This window comes from Gadus chalcogrammus, chromosome 19 (assembly GCF_026213295.1).
Source record: "Gadus chalcogrammus isolate NIFS_2021 chromosome 19, NIFS_Gcha_1.0, whole genome shotgun sequence".
Classification (NCBI taxonomy): Eukaryota; Metazoa; Chordata; class Actinopteri; order Gadiformes; family Gadidae; genus Gadus; species Gadus chalcogrammus.
Genome location: NC_079430.1, coordinates 8,144,558 through 8,168,908, shown reverse-complemented (window position 1 = coordinate 8,168,908; position 24,351 = coordinate 8,144,558). Strand labels below are relative to the sequence as shown.

The window sequence follows — 24,351 nt, the reverse complement described above, 5'->3', positions numbered from 1 at the left end:
TTTCCGTGGCGAATCGAGACTGAAGGCAAATTGTGTAGACCAATTTTTCCTTCACCATTATTAACATGAATCGGTTAAGATCTTCTTTAGTAGGTCCATGGTTAAGATGCTCGGGCTGCAGCTATAGGTTGTCTTCAGGACAGCCAAGTTGAATTTACAGGCTAGACTGTATTTCTTTTAATGTCTTTTTTGTTGAGAAAGTTAATGTGCGGTATACAATAATGTAGACCAACTGCGCCCTCTGGCTCTCATTGTTTATTAAATCAATATTGATATATATTGTATATATAATAATAATAATTTAATGAACAATGGGCGCTAGGGGACGCAGTTTAGCCAAACTCTAAAACTAGGTCGCTGAAGCGCTTTCTTTCAAAACAAGTTCGGCCCCCAATCAGCTATTACAGTTTCCTGTGTGATATATTAACCGCTACAATCCGTAGAAGTAAAAGGAATGTTGTAAGTGGAACACGGCGAATTTCATTTCATTTTATTGCAGTAATGTTTGGACCAACAAAAGGCCGATAAGCCTCGCATCTGCACGTGCGGCAAAAGTTTACCTAAATATTTGAAAAGATGGCCAGTTTGGCCACGGGTCGGTTATGTCCTGAGGTAAAGACGACGACATGACAACGACTTTCACACCGTGGGTTTAGTGACCTAGGATCGGTCACTCCGGGGCCATGAGGTAAGGGTCCACAGATGATTCAGCGTCAATCCCAGTTATGGTTTAAGTGATAATGGCGTTTCTGAGCAATTTCCTTTTATTGACGCTAAACTTCACAAGCGTGTTTGTCTGAGTCCTTTATGTGACCTTTGTGTTTCAAGGGGGCATCTTCTGAAGGTTCTTTTTTTTTACTTTGACCAATCAAGTGCAGAGATAGAGCCGTTACCAATAATTATATATGTATATAAGGGGGCATCTTCTGAAGGTTCTATATATCTATAATATGATATGGAAACCATAGAATAATAAAAGGTATGGGTGTGAATGGCTGAAAAGCTGCAATAACAACAGATGCCATGCACCTTAGGTGGTGCTTTCCACCTAATTAAAGCGTCCATGATGTATAACATAGTAATATCCACAGCAGCCTGTTAGTGATTAGTAAATGGAGCTCCACAGACGATCAACACTGCCCTCTATTGGCCATTTCACTGCCAATCTTGTATATGTTTCGGATAAAGCGGTTAGCCTTGAATATAATCCACACGAGATTAATGGAATTTAATCTTTAGTATTGTTGCCTTTGTTACTTATGTACAGGGGCACAGGCTATTGACTTATCTTTACTAGTTTAAGTGTAGTCTAGTACCTGTTAGGGATGTAACGGTAAACTGAAGTCACGGTTCGGTTCATACCTCGGTTCGTTCAGACATCACGGTTCGGTACGAGTTCGGTACAATGAAGGGAAAAGAAAAACAAAAATGCAGAAGGCAATTCTTTTTTATTGTCTCTGGTTGTACCACCTAGTGTCATACAGTCTCTCCCCTGAACTAGCTGCAACAGCCTGAATTGTGTTATCTAAACTGTGAACAGCAAACAATAAGTACCCCACGTCACCTTCAGACTCCATCCGTATCTTGTAAACAAAATAAGACAATCAGTTATAAAACTGAAAATTCATCATGTCTTATGAAATTGCAAAGTACACAGAATTTGCGCCATTTCCACAGGAGGGTGCGGGTCGGTTCGCATTACATTAATTAATTCGCACGCCAGTTTTATTTAATTCTATTCCGTGTATTTTCCGTGTAAATCTATGCACCGAACCAGCCTACCCCCACGGAGCTGGTCAATAGTGCTATAATTATCCATTCATTTCATTAAGCTCCATTCAGGTGCACCAGAATAATTGCAATCGGGTTAAAGGTGTAGTGATTAGGATTTAGTGGCATCTAGTGGAGAGGTTGCAGATTGCAACCCATTGAAAACCACCTCTGACCTCTTCCTTTCCGACGACATAGGAGAAGCTACAGTGGCCTGCAAGGTGCCAGTGGGTACTTCTAAATGATGTCATTATCGCCAGCATCCAATATCAAGTATGACCTCCCTGGATATACATTTATGAAATGTAAATAGTTATTTATTCTGCAAAACTATAGGTTATAGTTTGCAAGTAGTATAGTGTTTATGATTGTTGATTGTTCCTCCTTGTGGTAGGGTTTATTGCTACAGTTATCTCTCTAGATCCGTTACGCTTTTTCTAGGCTACTGAAGAAACGTCTTTGCAACCTGGTGGGCTCCATAAAGAGGACCCTCCCTATATATAAGCACTTTGAGATTCTTGAATATAAAGTGCATTATAAATAAAATGTATTATTATTATTATTATTATATACACTGCACCTTTAATATAATCACAGGTGATGATAACAAAATCAGTTGACACACACCAGTCCCAATGTGGGAGTGCTCCCAAAGGCTGGAAGGAGTCCACTGGTGGTCTACCTATATGGTAAGCTGGAGTTGATCAGTCCGTCATGCATCTTCTGAGTGGACACTCCGGAAACCATGTACCTGAAAACATTTTATCATCCCTCGTTTGGTTCTCTGATAAACGTAAATCCCCCTGAGTCATAGTTGCTAAGGGACAATAGGCTTAGCATAGAAACAACTTAGTAAAACAAGGGCCCTTTAAGGCAACAGGGTTTTACATCTTTGAGTCAAAAAATCCATGCTGGATATATCAATTGGGCATAATTCCTAAAAAATATATCTGCCTAAACATAGTATGTACAATGTGTTTGGTATTCATTCAGGTAGTACACCTCAGGGAAAAAACAGCAGAACTAATTCCTACTATTATTATTTCTATATTTGTCCACTTGTATTACTGTTTAAAATTGGTTCTTTATATGGTACGGTACAATCTAATAATGTGCAAAATAATTGGAACTACAATTACTTTAATACTTCATTCATGGTGTTTAATAAAACACACCATACAATAAGTATACAAGCTTATGTTGTTCAAAATCAAAACGTATGACCTAGCTCAAAACATAATTTGCCAAGTGTTGGTGTCAGTCTATGCTATAGCATTCGTTATGTCTCATTATTTGGCTAGTTTCTACTTTGAAAATAACTCTTGCTTTTCCAATGTTTTTAGTAACCTGGCAACAGTAGTCAAGTGAAGTGGTCTCTGAAGCATCACTGCCTGAGGATGCTCTCTCGCTCGCTCCCTTCCTTCCTCTCCATCTCTCCCCCTCCCTACCCCTCTCTCTCTCTCTCTCTCTCTCTCTCTCTCTCTCTCTCTCTCCCCCTCCCTCCCTCTCTCCCCCTCCCTACCTGTCTCCCTTCCGCTCTGCAATGCCTCCAAAAGTTAACAGACAAAATGTTGGTAAAACTGTTGGACACAGCCTGTTATTAAATAATAATAACAATAATAACATCAACAGCATTAGGAATACAGGGACATGGTAGGACAAGTATTGCATTGGGTCTATTTATATCCAATAATCCTATCTTTTGAAGTCTTTCAACTGTAATATTATAATGTAGATAAGCATGACTGCAGTTCTTATTAATAATACCAGCATACTTTGTATATACTGTTTGATTATAAAAGCTACGGATACAAGTAGAATATAGGAGCTTATTTTGATTATTCCCCAGTAATACATGTTAAACCATCCATTGATTTCAGAAAATCGTTTTGTGTTTATTATGTTTAGAAATATAATCAACATAACATATTATTGACAAAAGGAAACACATGGGCCGAGTTTTTATGTTAATGTCGTGTTTTTATAATGATGCGTAAAACGCTACCGCAATGCATGAATGTACCAACGTTTATATGAATGTTGAAAAATAACCCTTAATAGAAACAGTTATCAAGACAAAGGAGGGGTGGGCAACATTAGTATCCTATTTTTCTTTCTACCATAGACATCTTTCACCTTCTCCATCCTCTAGCTCTCACATTATAATACCATAAACACCATGTATGTCATATTTCTAATGTCGTTTGTATCTCCTTTACCCTGGTCAACATCTCCCATCAAACACACTGCCTCCTTCCAAATGGTTCGTTCCACTATTCTGCAAGCCTTCCCTGAATGAGTCATCCTACCGGCTCCTGATTGGACAACGCCATGCCATCCCCAGGGATTGCCTTGCAGAGGCAGAAAGGCCCAGCTTCCATTCACAGAAACATTGGTATGCCTGCCTGCGATGTCATTCACATAAAATATTAAATTGTGCACACCTTATATCCTCCTCTGCCTTTTTCCCTCTCCATCTTTTCTCCTTTCGATTTTTTGCTCCCTGCACCTTTTGAAATCCTGCCGGCACATCTCCACCTCCTCCTCTTTTTTATCTCTCATTGTTTTTTCAGAGGGAGAAGCAATACGTGCTTTCTTCTATATTTGCTAGGAAGCAGAGCGAGAGAGAGAGAGAGCGAGAGAGGGAGAGAGAGAGAGAGAGAGAGAGAGAGAGAGAGAGATGTTGGGAGGGACTGCAGTGCGAAATCTGCAGCAGAAGGAGCGAGGGAGCTGCTTATGAATGGATAGTCGTTCTCCTCCGCTAGATGCTCCCGGGGACATTTTTACATGAATGGGGTCTGGATCCGCGCTCTCTATCTCTGTTTTTCCGCCATAAGGAGTCGGGGGGATGAAGACGAGGCTTAGCCGCTGACGGCGTGAACGAGACTTCCCCTTGCTTCTGGTTCTCTGCCGGCTGGTTTCATTGACATATGTGCGCCCGGGAAACGTATCGTGGGTGTTTTGTCGGCGCTCAAGTAGGTCTGGTTGCACGGAGAGGCTAAGGGGTTTAATACCAGGACCTAGTGGATCATCAGTCTATCGCATGGTTCTTTCGGGTGTTATTTCGGAGACGTTTATCGGAAACTATATTGGTTTGTCGCCGCTCTCGGTTCGGCGTTTTTATAATCCTTTGTTGCAGAATGTTGACAAAGGACTGAGAACATGCTTATGTAAACAGAAGAGGACAGACCATGGTGTTTAGATGATGATTTGTGGTTGTTATGATCGTTTTCAAGATCCACAGATGAATAGAATGGCGGATATTTTAGAGGTCCACCAATTTATGGATTAAAATACGAAGATCGAAGGCCAGGAGTCATTTTTTTCCTTTCCATGGTTTTACATGGTTAGTGGTGTTATTGGCTTTGGGCTGTTGCTATGGTTTTGTTTCGTATGTTTCCTATTTTTTTCTTTTCTAGATATCTTCCCTTATTATCTTCCATGGTGGCGTATGTACGAGGTATTTAAATAGGAGCATTTTATTACAAATGCAGAAAAGTCTGTTTGCGGTCGTTTTGAAGTCATATTTATTTTAGCTGCGATGACAAAAGGGGCTAGTTGCACAAAATCATTTCACCAGGCTTATTCAGGTGTTCAGTCAATATAGTTAGTTAATGAAAACTGCAATTCATTCATAAAAAAAAGCGTTTACCCTGGATTGGATTTTAAAGAAACTGCCAGGTTTATTTGTGAAATCGATTGACTTGATAACAGCGTAGCATATTAATCTCAAATGTTGCGATAAAATTCAACATTATGAAATACAAAAGCGTTTCTACAATGGATGAGAAATATCAGACTGGCAAATTTGAGAATTGATTGGTTCTAGTGTGCTGTATGTGGGAGGATTTTTCTCTCTCTCTCTTTCTGTCTCTCTCTCCCTCTGTCTCTCTCTCTCTCGCCCTCTAACAGGAAGTGAATTGCAGTGTTCAGCAAGCCTTTTGTTGAGCAGGTTTTTCTCAGATCAGTGAGTCATGCTTTAGCTCGGAGCAGGCAGGCAGGCAGCAGATACCGTTTTCTCTTTCCCCGGCAGCAGCAACCTTCGCCGGCCGAATCCATCAACATCACTAACACGCAGCCCTTTTTCCTCTCTCCTCCCCTCTCTGGTCTCTTCTGTCCACGGATCAATAACATTTGTATCGTCGCCACGGAACAAAAACAAGCCAACTGTCCATGTTTCGCTTCGATTTTTTACTGCTAGGGTCTTGCGTTTGAGCCTTCCCCCCCCCCCCCCCCCCCCGCCCCCCTACCTCTTCCCGATTCTCTGTTTTTGTTTTTTGCGTTTATTGAGTTATTTTTTTTGGTTGATGTGACTGACGGATTCCGGACCGGACTGCAGCCTGTGGGTGGCGAGGGTTTTGAGGCTGAGCAGCGCAGGCGGCCGCTGTATCGCGTCAACACAGGAGGGGGACATTACGGTCAGGTGGCCTGTGTGATTGCTGCGAGGCATTGGCAGCCCGGTGCCACCGCTGCTATGCTACAGAAGTGGGCAATAAGTACCGCCGCTCAGACAACCCTGTCAATACGCTCGTGAGAGAGAGAGGGAGAGAGAGAGAGGGGGACAGACGAGAGGGGGCAGGTTGCGTGTCGGTCAGCCGGAAGAGAGCGAACGAGCACAAAGAGCAAAAAGAGAGCGCGGGAGCGGAGGGGAGAGAGAGAGAAAAGGGCATGCTTCACCGTACCAAATACAACCGCTTCAGGAATGAGTCCGTAACGTCCGTCGATGACCTCCTCCACGGCCTGTCCATGAACTCCAAGGTGTCGGCAGCCCCCTCGCCAGCCTCCGCCGTGACGCCCTACACCGCCCCCGCCGAGGTCCACCCGTCCGCCGCCGCCGCCTCGCCGTCCGCCGTCGGCAGCCAGGGCTCGGACCACCACCCGGACGGCGATGGGGGCACCACCCTCTGCACCCTCATCAATAAGGTGTCGCACCTCAAGTTCAGCAACTCGGGCAGCCTGCTCGGCATCAAGGGCCTGCCCTCGGCCGTCAAGGACCTGGCCGTGTCCAAGTTGCAGGTCGGAGGCGGCGGAGGAGGTGGCGGTGGTTGTGGCGGCGGCGGCGGCGGCGGAGGCGGCGGCGGCGGCGGTGGGGGGTCAAGCCCCGGTGGGTCGGCCGCACACGTGGCAGCCCCCTGTGCGGCCGGCTCCATGTGCAGCCACGGCTCCCCGGCAAGCGGCCCCGCCACCGGCAGCTCCGCCTGCACCAGCAGCTGCTCCCAGCTGGAGCCCGCCCCCGGGTGCATGCACAAGAAGGGCAGGCCGGACGAGGCCCAGCCCGGCGCGGAGGACAGGACCCCGGGTCGAGGTGGTGGTGGAGGTACGGGCGCCGCCGCCACCACCGTCACCACCACCGCCGCCGGGCTGGTCAGTAAACCCCCCAGAGGGTGGCTTCACTCCAGTGAGAAGATCTCTGGGCCTGGAGTTACATATATCGTCAACGTAAGTCACCTCTCTGTCTCTTTTTTCTCTGTCTCGCTCTCTCTATTTCGTCCTCGCTCTCCGTCTTGATCTAGGCTTGTTTTTATTAATGACATCCCTACAAGTGATCTTACCGTGCTGCTACTTGATCTGAGCTATGGCTTCAAGGAGGTGTGGGGGGGGGGGGGGGGGTATGAAAAAAGAAAGAACCTATTGTCAATAGCTCTCTACATCGGCGCCCTTGTGTGGGTGTAGGTGGCAGCCATGCTAGGGCTCGGCTGAGAAGAAAGAACAGGGACTAGAGGAAAAAATATTGAATAATTCAGGAAACAGAGAAGGTCACCAGTGGACAAAAATAGGAGAAGCCATTGATGGCAGAGCTGGGAAAAACAACAACAACAACAACAACAACAGCAGTCTCTCATCAAGTCAACTGATGTTGAAATCCCTGGAATTCATCATGTACATTATAATTAAATCAGCGTGTGATAACGGCAGAATGTTACGAGCATTTTTATTCTTTTGCTTCTCCTGTGTGTTGTTCTTGCCTCGGCGGCGCATCAACCTGTTTCATGTCAGAAATGGCATGGCTTCGTGTTTTTGTAACCATAGCAATGTCATTTTCCTGTACGGTGTTGATTCCCCTTCGCCCAGCTCTCCCCCCCGTCGGCACTGGCTCTCTGATACAGATACGAGCCGACACATAAAGACATGCATGTTGTTTCTCTCAATCACTGTATAGCACTTACCCATGGAGAGAGAGAGAGAGAGAGAGAGAGAGGGATAGAGGGGGAGAGAGGGGGAGAGAGAGAAAGAGAGAGAGAGAGGGAGAGAGGGGGAGAGGGAGAGAGATGGAAGGCGAGCAAGTTGGCACACAACTGCTGGTGCTGCTGAGAATGTCACACTGGCAATGAGTCACAGTAGCCATGAGCAGGGAGGATGAGGAGGAGGAGGAGGATGAAGCAGAAGAGGATCTTACACCAAGGACCTTCCGCGTTTTGGTGTGAATGAATTTGGCTGGAAGGGACTTGTTGTCAGTGAAAGCAACAAGAAATGTGTGAAGGTTCTGAGAAGAAACATAATAATGAGTCCATTGAATGAGTAACGGTGTAAGTCACTCAGAAAGGCAGTTGATTGAGGTTTTTATTCATGAGAGAGAGAGAGAGAGAGAGAGAGAGAGAGAGAGAGAGAGAGAGAGAATGAGAGAGAGAGAGAGAGAGAGAGAGAGAGAGAGAGAGAGAATGAGAGAGAGGGAGAGTGGGAGAGAGAGAGAGAGAGAGAGAGATAGAATGAGAGAGAGAGAGAGAGAGAGAGAGAGAGAGAAGGAGAGAGTGTTAGAGTCAGAGTCAGGCAGTGCTATCGCCATTATTTCCTTGTCACTCTTATTCTGGCCTGAGCACAAAGCCTACAGTATCCAGACCCAGCATGACAGTCCATTAACGGCATTTGTGGGGCGAGAGCATGTTTATTTGTCCAGTCGATGCTGTGGAACAGCGGCCACACTTAGCGAGAGCGACAGAGGCCTGTGATTGGCTGGTGGTGGTCTGGAACCCACCAACCACAGACACACACACACACACACACACACACACACACACACACACACACACACACAGTTCCATGTGCTGTTCAGCTCGGAGCACTTTTAATTAGTGTCATGTGCTCACGCTTACACATCACGCACCATTACTCTGAAGGGACACTGATTAACGCTGGCACTATTTACACTTCCAGCTTTATTTTGTCCTTGGTGGTTGCTAGGGTGTTCGTGTGTGGCAATGTCTTTTGGATGCACGAGGCTTTTACATGTTAGAGATTGGTTTTTATTTATTAATTATTTCCTTTCCTTTTGAGATAAATTGACAGTGTCAGGGGTGGTGATCATGTGGACATATGTGTTTTTCTGATGTCTTTTTCAACCTGGAGATTTGATGGTGGAGGATGAAGTGAGAGACATATTGTTGTACTGTGTGCTGGACGGTTCGGTGTTGTAAAAACTGAAGCCATTCATTCATAAGTAGTGTCATGTATAAACTCCCCATTCTCGCCCTGAGCTCATGTTGACGTTTGCACTATTCTTCACACACGCTGGGAGAAGTGTAACGTTGTGATAGAGTGACAGAATAACATTGTCTGTATCTGATAGAACATAACAACCACACCTTGTTTTCATTCATGAATTTAAGCCTATTTCAGTTTTGGTCTTGTTAGGTTCTCTGTTGCTCTCTTGTCAGAGCAGGACATTAACACTTGCACCTGCATTTTTTTAATTACACATTTGAATAAAAGCATCTGACAAGTCGCATGTACATTATTATTATTCTATTTTTCAACAGCAACACTGTGTAAACGTGAATGAAGATCATTCACAATATCTGGCTATATTGTGTGACTCGGTTTTTACATCACATTTGACTCATCTGAGAGTTGACTTACATCCGCTCTTGAGTAGAGATGGCGGCAGAGGATGTGGCCTTTGGTTGTTAATAAGTGAGACTCATGCTAGTCTGTGATAGTGGCTTTGTGACATCCAGCTTTCCTTAGGCTAACAGTGTGCTAGCTAGTTAATCCATGGTGGACTGTGGAGTCAAAGGGCCCCTGTTTTACAACAACGTTCCTACATCTACCGCCCTGTTCAATGTTCGCTATAAGCTAGAGGAGACACAGTATCGGCCTGTGGTTGGGAAAGAAGCAGTATGGCGTTGAATGCTACTACAGCGTCATTAAAGGGGACATTGAGTGTGAAAGTTCTTGTTGAATCACAACCATTGCACTTGCTTTATTTGTGACTGTACGGCTGATTACGTAGATCTCCAAAGTTCTTTTACACTGTTGTATCCTCAGTCCAAATCTGCTTCCGAGGATGCTTTAGGCCACTTCTCTGCCTTACTACTGCGCATTGTTGAGATGGCGATTGAGGAGAACATATGGAGATTTAGGATGACGGGGTGAGTGGAATCCCCATTAAAGCAGCATATAGAACCCACCCCAGGTGTGAGGATGATCACACGTTTGAAGCCATTTTGTGGTCACAAAATGTTTCTAAAAATGAAGATTAATTTCACTAGATTTTGTCCCATGTCATGGTGAACCCTCAACAGATTTCTATTCAATATGAAACCATGACATATTGTGATAGGCGGAATTAATTTTTCCATGTGCCAACCATTGTTTTCTGTTTATTTTCGTGTTTGTTTGGTGATCATGTTTCAAACACACACACGCACGCACGCACGCGCACGCACGCACACACACACACGCCAAGAGACTTTCTGTAAAAAGGGTGAACTACGAGCGAACCTGTCTGTGAATACGTCTGCTCCCAACATCTAACACAGCCATTGTCCCTGATCGGTTTTCACTACCCCCCCTACTCCAGATGCAGCCACCAAACCAAAACACACTCGGGCCTTATATGGACAATATGTTTTTTCTGCCATTGGCTCACTGAGTGAGGACACAAAAGAGATGAAGGTAGAGAAGCACATCTCTGATCATACACTTTGCTTGCATTTGGCCATTGAATGCCAAAGACTTGACCATACATTATTATGATAAGTCTATGCTGAAAAAAGATTATTCAGGCCAGTTCTCTCTCTTTCGTTGAGCATAGCACACTGTGGTTTTCCGTTTACCATCACAACCTGTTTAGGAAATGCTTTACGATATAAGAAGATGCCCATCTCTCAGCAGATATACATTTTACTCTGTGTTTTATATTTTTTCATGTTTCTTTTTCAGTACCTTGGTTGCATAGAAGTGCTACGGTCAATGAGGTCCCTGGATTTCACAACCAGATCACAAATAACACGGTAGGACTCACTCCTTCAGCGGCCTCTGAGGTCTGCTCAGTCATTTATGTTCAGAGACCAACCACAGGTTTTAGTGTAGTTAGAACAACACATGATATTATCATGATGATAATGATTTAGGAAGATTCAAGATTCAAACTAATTTCATGCCATATACAATTATTTTAGATACATATTTTAGACTAAAATGTAAATTTTTAAAGGACATGCAGTCACCCTAAAATGTTCGCAACCAATCTTGTATATCACAGAAGCAAGGGGTGGATTGGGTTGAGATGAATAAACTAGTTTTAAAAAATGGATCGTGATCAATACGGTTCTTATGAATCAACACTGCATGCGGTAGTATGCTCTTGTCGACATACATGTCTTCTGTGAGAAGAAATATTCTTTAGGTAATCGACCGCTTCTGCACAGAGAGGCCAAAGCAAACAGCAAATCGTTTCTGTCACATCAATGTTTCTGCATGACTTCCCGGAGCAAGTCTAGTGTCTAGTGTCAGGACTAGCGAGCGGCGACATATTGTGCTGGATTACTGGAGCCATCCTGGTATTAACCTCAGGGCTACACAGTGCTAGCATGAGGGACTCAACCCATGAGCCAACTAAAGACTAGAGAATAGAGAACGAAAGAAAAGAGTAGGCTACTACTTCTCATCCAGTTGATACTATTCGCTGCTGTCAACTTTTCTGTAGTTTTGTCAATGAGGTACTGTAATGCATCTGGCCCGGTCGGTTATTGGCTCAGTGTATAACAAAATAATAAAAACAACTATTAGACTCACATAACCCCTAGGTGTGGTTCTCTCTCTCTCTCTCTCTCTCTCTCTCTCTCTCTCTCTCTCTCTCTCTCTCTCTGGCCCTTCCTCCTGCTCTTCCTTCCTGTCTCTCTCTCTCTCCGGCCCTTCCTCCTGCTCTTCCTTCCTTCCTGTCTGCAGGGAGGCCATCAGCCTGGTATGCGAGGCGGTTCCAGGGACAAAAGGAGCCCCGCGGAAGAGAAAGGTACGGGGGAGTGAGGGAGGCAGTGGGGGAGGGGAGAAGGTAGGAGAGAGAAAGAGTGGGTGAGAGAGGGAGAGAAGGCTGGGGAAGGGGAGACAGGAAGGCATGGTGATGTGTGGATCTTGGTCAGCAATGCTCTTAATTGAGACACACTCAATGTTTTGAGCGTGTGATTGTGTGTGTGGTTGTGTGTGTGTGCGTGTGTGTGTGAGTGCATGACTGGCTGCATTCGTATACACGCGTCCACTTATGTGCGGATATGTGCGGATTGGTCTATCTCTCTATTTCTTAGAAATGAGATTCAAAGAAGGAAGGAGACAGGGGAGACAGGCAGATAGAGCGAGGAAGAGAGAGAGGGGGAGGAGAGAGAGGGGCAGAGAGAGAGAGATGGGGAGGGAGAGAGTGAGATGGGGAGGAGAGAGGGGCAGAGAGAGAGAGGGAGAGAGAGAGGGGGAGGAGAGAGAGATGGGGAGGGAGAGAGTGAGATGGGGAGGAGAGAGAGGGGCAGAGAGAGAGAGGGAGAGAGAGAGAGAGGGGGAGGAGAGAGAGATGGGGAGGGAGAGAGTGAGATGGGGAGGAGAGAGAGAGGAAGAGAGAGAGAGAGGAAGAGAGAGAGGGGGAGGAGAGAGAGGGGCAGAGAGAGAGTGAGGGAGAGATAAATGGGGGAGGGAGAGAGAGAGTGACCAAGAGAGAGAGATGGGGAGGGAGAGAGTGAGAGGGGGGGGGAGAGAGAGAGGCAGAGAGAGAGCGAGGGGGAGAGAGAAATGAGGGAGGGAGAGAGAAAGAGAGACCAAGAGAGAGAGAGATGGGGAGGGAGAGAGTGAGAGGGGGGAGAGAGAGGCAGATAGAGAGAGAGCGAGAGAAAAAGATGGGGGAGGGAGAGAGAATGGCAGAGAGAGAGTGAGGGAGAGAGAGATGGGAAGGGAGAGAGAGAGCGAGCAAGAGAGGTATTGGCCTCAGTGTGCGTGGGCATAGCTTTAGCCCACGATGCATTGCACACTTCGTGCAGCACTCAGTGACTCATGTAGTGCAGAATATCAGCAAGGCTGTGTGCATGTGCGCCTGTGTGTGTGTTAGTGTGTCCTCGAGTGCATGTTTGTGTGATTGTGCGTGTGTGTTTGTGTTTGTGTGTGTGTGTGTGTGTGTGTGTGGGTGTGTGTTATTGTGCGTTTGAGTGTGTGTCTCTGTTGATTATGTGTGTGCCCATGTTAAGGGTGTGTGTGTGTGCATGTCTGTCTCTATGTTTAGGATGTGTTTGTGTGTGTGATGAAAACACACATTAATGTACGGTGTGAAACTAAGCATTTCTGTGCTAGCCGTTCCCGGTTTAAATGCAGGAGAGATCGCATGCGTCACATAGTCAGTGCTGACCGGCTCCTCACAGATAAATGATCTGTGAGATGAAATGGGATGTGATTGTAACTGCATGACTAATATCCTCAGATCCAAATGATACCCTACCTGTATGTAATGGGTGTGGCCGATACACAGTACATGAAGCAAAAAGAACCAAGTGTATGTTTGATGTTTGAGGGCAGGGAAATATTGGAAGCATGAATGAATGCCCTTGTATTGACGGACAGCCTAAGAACGTTTACATCTGTCGTACACTACAATACTTTTCATTTAAATTAGATTTCTTCATGAAAGATCTCAGGATTTTATCTGTCTGGGATTAAAAATAGTTAAGAACAACAGCGAGACCTAATAAAAACTGTCTTTCACATATATTTTTAGCATTTTTCCTAAACCGGGCCTCCTGAGATCCTTTTGATAGACCTAGTGGCGGGCCGTGGTGTGGATGCTGAACATCACTTGAAAATAAATAATAGAACAAAATGTAAAGTTTACCTCTGTTTCTACCTGTGCCCTGCAGCCTCCTTCCAAAGCCCTGTCCAACATCCTGGGGAAGAGCAACCTCCAGTTTGCCGGCATGTCCATCAACCTCAACATCTCCACCAGCAGCCTGAACCTGATGACCCCCGACTCCAAGCAGGTCAGTCAGGGGACTCGTGCTTGAAAGGAAGTACAAGTAAAACTTCTCCCCTAAAAGATGACTACAGTAAAAATGAAAATAACCGCTCTAGAAATCTACTCAAGTTAAAATTAAAAAGTACCTGGTTGATAAATGACTCTTACTTTCCATTATGATCATTGTTAGGGTTAGAGGGTTAGGGTTTATTTTGACCTTGCTTGAATAACTGAATTGACATTCTAACTTTGTGTCCATCGTTTTTCGATGACAGCACACACAGTTCCCGATCAATGCGCTACAAATCCAAAATGAACGACAACATTTGAAATAGAACACACTACAAATCTCAAGCACCACAGAAGACTGTTTTAATGTACGCTGATTAAGTAGAGTAAAAAACAATAATATAAAATAATCATGTTATTTTTGATCATTGTTTATAACCAGTATAACCGTGAAAAAAAACCATTCCTTAAATAAACGGCCACTGGCGCACATTGAGACGTCGTGTTGTGCCCTTCACAGATCATCGCCAACCACCATATGCAGTCCATCTCCTTTGCATCGGGCGGGGACCCAGTAAGTGATGTTTACGCTTTCAAGCTTAGTTTTTTCACTGAGAGTGTAAGGTCATATGTTTCCATCGAGCTGTTTAAAATATCTGTTTCCTAACAATCGTTTTTGCTTTCTTGGCCTCGCTTCAGGACACGACAGATTACGTTGCCTACGTCGCCAAGGACCCGGTGAATCGAAGAGGTAGTGGACCGTGCCTCCCAGTGTACCAGCTAGGGGTTAAATAAACTGTTCAGATGGAAACACACAGATGACCAGTGCTCCCAGGTCACCTCATAACCCCCCCCCCCCCTTGGGCCTCCTCTTTCTTCCATACCACACACTCAGATCATTTGATTTGTATGTATTTGTATATGAGTGTGTGTATACATTTGTTTTTATTAATTTGACTTACTTGCTATCTACTCTATTTTAAAACATACTCATAAAAGCTTTTAAAATAAAATGTTTTTTTATAATTATACTACTATACTACAACTTTACTTTGTAATTATTTGTATATCATTAAGTTAGGGACCTGTATCCAGTGACATAGTGACATAATATACTAACTAGGTGTTGTATCAATAACCTAGTGACCTGTATACACTGACCTAGTGACACAATACTAACTAGGTGTTGCATCAATAACCTAGTGACCTGTATACAGTGACATAATACAAACTAGTTATTGTATCAATAACCTAGTGACCTGTATACACTGACCTAGTGACACAATACTAACTAGGTGTTGCATCATTTACCTAGTGACCTGAATCCGGCGACACAGTTTGCTGACCAGGTGTTTTACAGTGGCGAGTCAGAGGCTTCATGGTGTCGTGTTTCCTCCCCTGGGCAGCGTGTCACATCCTGGAGTGCTCCGACAGTCTGGCCCAGGACGTGATCAGCAGCATCGGACAGGCCTTCGACCTGCGCTTCCAGCAGTACCTTCAGTGTCCCTCCAGCAAGCCCTCTTCAACGCACGACAGGTGAGCAGACATGTTGTGATTACACCACTATTTGTTAACACACAATTGATGGAGGTGATTTGATTTGATGTGTTGCTAATGCAGTTATTGTAAGGAGATGTGAGCATTGACAGTATGTGCATATACTGTATCGTAAGAAAGGGGCAGTAACACAAAAAAAAGTATGCACGTCACCAAGACACTGACCTTCCTGTGAACGGTGAGTCACCCTCTTCTAAAGAAATGCTGTCTGACTTCTCAGGAAAGTTCGATCTGTATGTTGCGATCAACGTCATTTTTTTAATCCTTGAAGAAAGGGCAGATTTCTCAGGCTGATTGTCGTGACCTACTCGTACTACTATGTTATTGCAAAACCTCTGGGGGAAATCTGCACAGAGCCTTGGCCGAAAACTAGGAACGATAACGACAGAGAGTCAGGCCTTGTTTCCTGTTTCGTAAGGGAGATATTCTACCGAAGAGAATGTTGGATTAGGCTTTCAGAAGGAGATTTTAATAAGTTTATCTCTGCATCGGCCAGACTACACATCGACGCATTTATCTTTGCTAGTTTGCACCCGGCGCGAAGCCGATTTCCCCCTGCAGCAATCCTGCGCCTCTAATCTTGCGCCCTGAGAGGCGTGTTGGCGAAAAGCAGAGGCGTGTTCCGGCGCAAATGATACATGGTGCTATCTTACAGATAGATAAAGCAGTTGCGCAACTGACCGACAAATATCTGGTCTAAGTGCACTAGCGGATAGCGCAGTTGGTGATGCTATTTTGACGTACCATGGCAGGTCTGAACCGCAACATTCTTTCCATAGGGGCTGCATGAATGAACACTGTAGTAGGCTATGCCATGTGTTAAAATAATAATAACAAACTCAAGCAAATAATAATAATAATAAACTCTAGCAAAGTAGGCTATATCCCGGCCTTCCAAAACAAAATCTCGTTTTAGGGTAAATGATAACGTTGGTTAAATTATTTGGGAAAGAACAGCAGTAATAAGTTGTATTTAAATCAATGCATCTGCAAACACCGTACAGCAAACACATATTTTCTTGACACAGACATCGTGTACAAGCCCATAACTTTTAGGATTGATGAGTATTTTTTTGTGAGAAAATATAGTTTTGCCGCGAGTGAGTGTTAAAAAGAATGAATGAATGCAGGCGCGCGTGTGTGCATCCATCTGTTTAAACACACACAAGCATAACACGTAACGCATAATACAGTCAATGGCAATGTACACTAACGGGGGGACATATGCATATTAGGAACACAAGTCGATAACGATAATGTATACAATACTGGTAAGAAACTATGTTTGTTAATGTATTGCCTTATATCATTAAATAAAACCACAGTTGCAATCATATGTGTGTTAAGTTTTCCTTACCGAAATGTACATGACGACTCATTATTTCGGAAGTTGTAGAAGAAAACGCTATTCCATGTGTATATTGGGGCATATTATTTGGCCATAAACTGAGCTATTTGAGTTTGAAATTAATGTGGTCATGCATCTGTCTCATCGGAGACTGTAAACGCACCAAAATATCAACTTGTCAGGTTCAAATGCTCTCATGGCTCTTACACGTTACGCCCAAACCACACCTACGGGTAATTAGGCTACTTCAGGGCAACCCTTTTCAGATTTGCGTCGGGCGCAAGAGTCATTTATCCGCCGGTATGATAGCAACAGCGGCAGAGCCCCGCCCACAAAGCTACCTCGTTTTGGGCTGCTCACTTGCGCTTCAGACCGTGGAAACAGGGCCCTCGGTGTTGTAGCGCTCACGAGCAGCGATGTGGAGGTTAACAACAGGTGGCTGTGTGACTCCTCAGGGTGCTGAACATGGAAGAGTTCCCGTGGACGGAGGAGGAGGAGGAGCCGGCGGAGCACCCTTACTACAACAACATCCCCGGGAAGATGCCCCCACCCGGGGGCTTCATCGACTCCAGACTGGCCGGCCAGGGCGGGGCGTCTGACGGAGGCCAGGTCAGATTGCACCCCTGGTTCTGATGTCAATGCTTTGTTTTGGGGATGCATTAGAATCACTCAATATTCAGTTTCCATCTTTGCGTTGTCGTCGTGGATTTGATTGATTGATCAAAGCCAATATTGAGACTATAAAGCTCTGTTATACGAAGGGATGGACCTTTAGTTTGGTAATGTGCCATTCATGAGCAGGTAGGAATTAGTTATCTTAGCTCAAGGATGAGTGGCAGGTAGACTTAGATATATTTGGCTGGGAAGCACTACATCAGTGGTTCTCAGACCATATTTTGCGAATGTACCCCTTTTATCTTCTCTCGTCTGAAAGTTTTCTCTTACTGTGAAATTGTGAAGTCAACACTTTTGTACCGAGATGTCTTTGGCGGTCGGCTCGCTGCACGCAACCGTGGGCTGATTTCAATAACATTCGTCATTACTTACCGATATAAAACAACACAAAATGTTAATCATTTCATCTGTTCCGAGTACCCCTGAGAAACAGGGCTCTAAACCATGATGTCATTGTGGCCAGCAGACGGGCTCCGGCTCCGTGGACCCCGCGTACTACCAGGGACGCCACTGTGGAGAGAGCTGGGGCGAGGAGAAGACCCCCTCGCTCGTCACTCAAGGTAGGACCACGTCTACTGAGATCCTGGAGCGTAGACCCTGCTCACAGAGGCTAATAAGCTACCCCCGTCTGAGCAGGAAAACTAGGGTTTTAACATCTGGTCCCGCGGCGTGTGTGTCTAGGGTCGACGGACACATACAGCCTCCCGGAGGCTAAGGGCCAGGCGTCCAAGGCGGGGGAGATGCCCACGTACGTCAACACCCAGCAGATCGACGCCCAGGTGCTGGCCGTGCTGCAGGCGGAGGCGGACCACGCCTCGGACGCCAAGATCAGCCCGCAGAAGGACCTCTTTGACATGAGTACGCCTGGGTCAGGGGACTGGTTAGGACCTGTTTGACAGGAGTACGCCTAGGTCAGGGGACTGGTTAGGACCGGTTTGACCAGAGTACGTCCTGGTTAGGAGACATTAGGTGAACAGTTAGGACCGGTTTGACATGAGTATGTCCTGGTTAGGTCATGGACCTATTAAAGAAAGGCCAGCGGGCTAAAACATGGCCCCCCTATTCATTCCTATGAAAACTGCTCAATGGCACAGGGCAACATCAAGGAGAGATTTGCTCCTGCGTCATGGGCGCCTTGCCACGCCCTAGTGCATGACGTGCCGGATGCAGAAATATTCTCGTTAACTAGCATTGTTAGCATTGTAGCATCATAAGCGAGAGGTCTGAGCGAGCGCAGTCGCATTGTTTACCGACCATGGAAGTATAAGTTAATAAACCCCCGATGATTTTCTATATGTGATCTTTAAATTACACACCTCCTGCTATCTGAACAACAATTAGTTTGACAATTATTATGCAGGGCCGAAACAACATCTGTTTCACTATGACTCCTTTCAGCTGCCTACCCCTCTCTCTCCTGCAAAAAATACATAAATAAGATAAAACGCTTGAGATGGTGTTAGGAAAAGAGAAAACTTACATTTTATTAGTACATGGTATAAAGATAATTATGAGCCTTTGATTGATATCCATATTATCTTTGCGGAGACACAATCCTGTTCCCCACTTGTATTGGAGTGAACGGAGATATCTACTTCTGGGACTCCATGAATTGAGGGACCCGTCCACAGCCCGCTAAAACAGCTGCAATACCAGGCTTGGCCGCTGAGCACTGGTGGATTGTGGCAGTATGCACTGTTCCTGGGGGCTTGGTTAGGACCTGATTGACATGAGTACGTCCTGGTTAGGTCATGTGAATGGTTAGGACTTGTTTGGCATAAGACCATAGACTTGACACCTGACTTGGACTTGTGAACCAAAGACTTGACCTGGTCTTGCCAAAAATGACTTACGAGCATATTTGATACATTCCTGTTTGTTTGACATTGATACATTTTGTCTTGTTTTAAGTTACTTTGGATATACAAATAGCTATATATAAATATCTACTGTAGTTTTGATTTGGCCATTTGTGACAGCTGTTGGGAAGAGGCTTTAGAACTCAAACTATTTAAAGGTTTAACAGTCTCAAAGGAAAATAACAGAACAACTAAAACCTTTTAGCAATGTGTCACAGTCTTATCCTCTTCAATCGAGTGCTTCAATCCTAGAACTTATCCAAAGAGTCCAAAATTGGACGTTGGGCATACTTAAAAATACCTTGTGTTGTGGCAATTTCTTTATGAGATATTGCTTGTAGGACAGATGAGAATTCAAAATGCTAAAAAAAAAGCCCACAATAGTTGTAGACAATTAACCTATTTTAGTGTATACATATACACTAGTCTCCTCTCTAGCAGAGTGAGCCCAGAATACAGTTTCAGACAGTCTTTTAACACAGTGTCCCACGCTCCCGGCAAGGATACATCATATATGTTGTATCATATGTTGACATCCAGGGGGTTTCTGGTATAGATAAGGGGGTCTGGGGAGAAGGTGAACATGGGGGACTAGGTAACACCAGTTAACACACGGGGTGGCCAGATCACACAACCCGAGGAAAACAGAGCTTCCATCTATTAAAAGCGTAACCAACATACCGACGTTCCTTCCGACCCTATCCCTGTCCCGTACCAGAGCCCTTCGAGGACGCCATCCACTCCCAGCCGCCGCCGCCCTGCCACCCCGGGGCGGGCCAGCCGCTGCCCCCGGCCTGCTGCTCCGCCGCGGCGCTCCACAAGGCCTCCTCGGTGGACAACTGCAGCCCCCTGCTGGCGCGCGCCGTGGCCCCCCGGGGCCAGGAGGAGCTGGGGGGCCAGGCCTGGTACCACGGCCAGATGAGCCGGCGGGACGCCGAGAAGCTGCTGCGGGACGACGGGGACTTCCTGGTGCGCAAGAGCACCACCAACCCGGGTTCCTACGTGCTGACGGGCATGCACCACGGGCTGGCCAAGCACCTGCTGCTGGTGGACCCCGAGGGGACGGTAAGAGCGGCCGCCGTCTGTTCTGAGACCCCCGTCCGTGAGTCACCGTCAGGCGGGTGCCCGTTTTCTTTTTCCATCCTCCCTCTTGGATGTGCCTCGGTGACTCTGGGAATAGGATGCTGTTTGTTTGTGGCTCGTTGTTGCGTCGTTGCCCTTGGTAAAGGGGAAGCGTCACACGTGGCTATTTTCTAATACTGCTTTATGAACTATTACTGATTCAAACGCACTTCATGACGTTAAGTGTGTGTCTGTGAATGGCCTGACTTCACGGAAAAATAATTGATGTCACAGTCGGTCAGACCCTGCGTACGAAGCAGCGAGCGCTCATGGTTTGAAATAGCCGGGTGACGGTTCACCTTTGATCACTTTGTGTTGCTCCGTAGTACTCACATTGTACCTTCTGTGATAGTTATTTTTAACTCATTTACTGTTGTGTTGTTAACTTGTCAAGCACTTCCCATTGCTATTTTGAACCAAAAGTATTCTACAAATAAAGTTGGGTTTGATTCTTTCATCTAACCCAGGGGTTTTCAAATTGTGGGAGTGGCCAAAATAAAGTAGTTTTTCACATGCCTATATGCCTTGTTTGTGTACTTTATATTTTGAACGTATGTTTGAAGACCGGAAGGGGGATTCGTTTAGCGCAGGAGGTTCCCAGACCATCTCTGTGTTGTGCATTGTGAATCGATACACATTATTCCCCTTTTAAGGGGAATAATATTTTTGGTAGAATAGGAGCCACATCAGCACTATCAAGCAGTTTAGTACATTTGTTTTGTACTGTGTCTAATAATTGCCATCTTTTCTTGTTTTGGAAAAAAGGTAAGGACAAAAGACCACATATTTGACAGCATCAACCACCTGATTGGACACCATCGCGATAACAGTCTGCCAATCGTATCGGCCGGAAGTGAACTGTGTCTCAAACAGCCGGTCGGGAGGAAATAGCGACTCTATAACAGACCCGGAGTCTACGAACAATAGAAACCGTCAACTTGAAACTTGAAGATTACATTGAACAGAGAAGATGTGATATTTTGTTTGATGGCTCAATGGGTTTTGGGGAGGGGATGCAAAAACAGCCCGCAGTTCTTCAATGGAGGCTTTGGACGAAGCAGGATTGTTTGAGATAAAAATGATTTATAGAACTGTTATTATTTTGTTGTGAAGACTGAAATGCTATATTTTTGAAAAGATATATAGGTGCATTTGGACATAATATGTTGATTTGGCGTTTTGAGATTTAAAGAAAAAAACTCAAGCAACTGTTCTTGTAGTTTTGGTGAAACGCAATTCAAACCTCAAAGAGGTGGGGGAAGAGTATTTTAGAATAAAAAAAACAAACCCAATTTCTTTTTTTTTCTGTCAAGCACAACCACGTTTTTACAGGTACTGTTGGCTAAAAGTTTGAAAAAATATACTGAAATTGTTTGAAAAACCTACTGTTTGTATCAAAACTATTTTAGGACAAAAAAAATCTCCTTTAAGCCCAGCAATAGTGCAAACAGCTCAATGAATCAGTCACTATATCCAATCGTTTTTTTGGTTTTATCGGGGAGTAGTCGAGAATGTTGCTTTGCAGTATTAGTCACAAAGTGTTGGGGATGGTACACCAACATCCTTCATAGTGCTGTCAATGGCTTTAAAGATTAACGACGTTTTTCTGTTTTTTAAATGAAGTACTCTCTTGTGTCACTACGGTCGCATGACTTGAAAAATGTGTTCACGTGGACATTGTTCATAAACCTTGATGCCCTTTTTCTCCTGAAGAGGTGCCTGCGTATGCTCACACTGTAAAATATCTATGCTTTCAAAGGATAATTCTTTCTCGATTGGTTTTTATCTGGATTGTTTTCAATAGGTGTGTAGTAAATAATTCGTTTTTTTTCTCGGGGCTTGAGTCATGCAAATGGATGTTTTCACGCATCCCTAATTAGCGTTTCTGGCTTTATCGTGACGTTTTAAAAGAAGAGTTTATGATTTGATGAATGGTCACAAAGGAATAGCACAATCTGAAACCTTAGATCATCTGTGTGAGTCGCACCATGACGACTCACGCCAATGTGTTCAGCAGTGATTTACAATATATACTAAAGAGACTGATTTAGACAAATCTTGTTGATTATTTCACTTTGTGCGCCCTCAATTAAGAATGTTGAATTTTAGATCACTTTCACTTAAAGTTGTAAAAAGAAATATGGATTAGAAATGGTTATTTTGTTATTGTTTTTTTACTTGATTTAGTGTGTGAATATCTTCTATTGGCATCCCCAAATTGATAATGTTTATTATCTTGCTTTAACCCCCTTCTTCTTACGTTTAAAAAGTCAAAAATTTAAGCAGTATTGTTTCTGGTTATATTTGACTTCCATCTTTGGAACGACCTCAATCTTGACCAACAATGTGTTGATTGAAACGCATCGTGCACATTAGGAAACTGTAACTGTAGTTTGACTAAACATGGGGTGCCCTTTGGAATGAGCTTGCAATGTGTTATTCAACAATTAATTTTCCTTCAACCATTCATTCAACCAATTTTGAGGACAGTTTTATTTTTCTCATGCTTTATACCAATATGAATTAGGTATTGAGTTTAATATGCACTGGACAAGTAAAATTGAACCAAAATCGGTGTGTGTGTTCAATACGTTTGACAAGACAGATGCAATGTTCTTTAATGTACCTGTATTTTGCTGCAAGATAAAGTGTACGTGCATCACCCAAAAAAACTAAATGACACATCTTCAGAGGGATTACACTATTTTGAGATTACTTATAGGAACTATTTCCACACAATCTTAACACCTTACACCTGGCTAAAGTTTCCTCCTGAGAGGGGAATGTTCCTAAAAGGTTCCTTTAGAGGAAAGTTCCTTCAATGTTCCTTAGAGCAAAGTTTATTCAGAGGAAAATTCCCTCAAGGATCCTTGCAAGAAAGTTCCTTCAATGATCCTCAGAGGACAGTTACTTCAGAGTTCCTTAGAGGAAAGTTCCTTCAATGACCCTTGAGGAAGGTTACTTGGAGATCCTTAGAGGAAAGTTCCTTTAAGGATACTTAAAGAAAGAGTACTTCAGAGTTTCTTAGAGTTAAGTTCCTTTGAGGATCTTTAGAGGATGGTTACTTCAGAGCTCCTTAGAGGAAAGTTCCTTCAAGGATACTTAGAGGAAGGTTGCTTCAAAGTTCCTTAGAGTAAAGTTCCTCTGAGGGTCTTTAGAGGAGAGTTCCTTTGGGATCCTCCTTAGAGAATAAATCCTTCAGAGGAAAATTCCTTCAACGATCGTTAAAATTTATTCACAGAAAATGAGAGGAAAGTTCCTTCAATATTCCTTAGAGGAAGGTAATTTGTGTTTGTGACAGAGCCCTACACTGGGCTGCTCCTCTTACGTTTTGTTGACTAGAAACCACTGTAACCACAGTTACGATCAATAGAATATATTTTCTAGAAAACGAGAACACAAGCTCAACTAACTCCTTGGTGACAGCTGTCAATCAGACCCCTGACGAGAGCCATGGCCTGATGCCAACACACTTCGGTCTATTTAGATTGATGCCTATTTTTATGAAGAACATAGCATTTATACACATATATATATATATATATATATATATATATATACACTGTATATATGTATAAATGCAAGGTTTGAAATAGGAATGAAGTATCTTGCAGGACCAACTCTCTACTTGAATAACTCTTGAATATTTATGAAGATCAGAAGTATGTGTGGGGGGAGGGGGGCACACGCCGTACACAACCAAACAAGATATTTAAACTGTAAGACATTTGTTATTTTCTTCTCCAGATTTCAGTTGATGAAAATGTGCCTTTTATTTGTACCAGGTGTTTAATTTATTTATTTATTTCTCT

At 44.3% G+C, this 24,351-nt stretch overlaps 1 protein-coding gene across 3 annotated transcripts; it reads left to right on the top strand.

Annotated features, from left to right (window-relative positions):
- The first annotated feature begins 63 nt into the window (after positions 1–63).
- On the top strand, positions 64–24,351 carry shc3 (SHC (Src homology 2 domain containing) transforming protein 3). 3 transcript variants are annotated; one of them, XM_056578463.1, is made up of 16 exons: positions 64–688; positions 1,969–2,043; positions 2,368–2,459; positions 4,056–4,165; positions 6,110–7,209; positions 10,930–11,000; positions 11,938–12,001; positions 13,875–13,994; positions 14,499–14,552; positions 14,678–14,729; positions 15,385–15,514; positions 17,339–17,492; positions 18,025–18,118; positions 18,240–18,416; positions 20,136–20,482; positions 21,305–24,351. In XM_056578463.1, the coding sequence occupies exons 5-16, from the start codon at positions 6,439–6,441 to the stop codon at positions 21,428–21,430; spliced, it is 2,160 nt and encodes a 719-aa protein (XP_056434438.1). In that variant the 5' UTR covers positions 64–688; positions 1,969–2,043; positions 2,368–2,459; positions 4,056–4,165; positions 6,110–6,438; the 3' UTR covers positions 21,431–24,351. The 3 variants fall into 3 exon arrangements, with proteins under 3 accessions (XP_056434438.1, XP_056434439.1, XP_056434440.1); XM_056578464.1 differs by lacking the exon at positions 2,368–2,459; XM_056578465.1 differs by lacking the exons at positions 64–688; positions 1,969–2,043; positions 2,368–2,459; positions 4,056–4,165 and having other exon boundaries at positions 6,007–7,209.

Coding starts and splice junctions, on each gene's coding strand:
- shc3 (XM_056578464.1), top strand. CDS start 6,439: ATGCTTCACCGTACCAAATACAACCGCTTCAGGAATGAGTCCGTAACG. Junction 13,995..14,498: donor TGACCCCCGACTCCAAGCAG/GTCAGTCAGGGG, acceptor TGCCCTTCACAG/ATCATCGCCAACCACCATAT. Junction 18,119..18,239: donor CCCCTCGCTCGTCACTCAAG/GTAGGACCACGT, acceptor GTGTGTGTCTAG/GGTCGACGGACACATACAGC.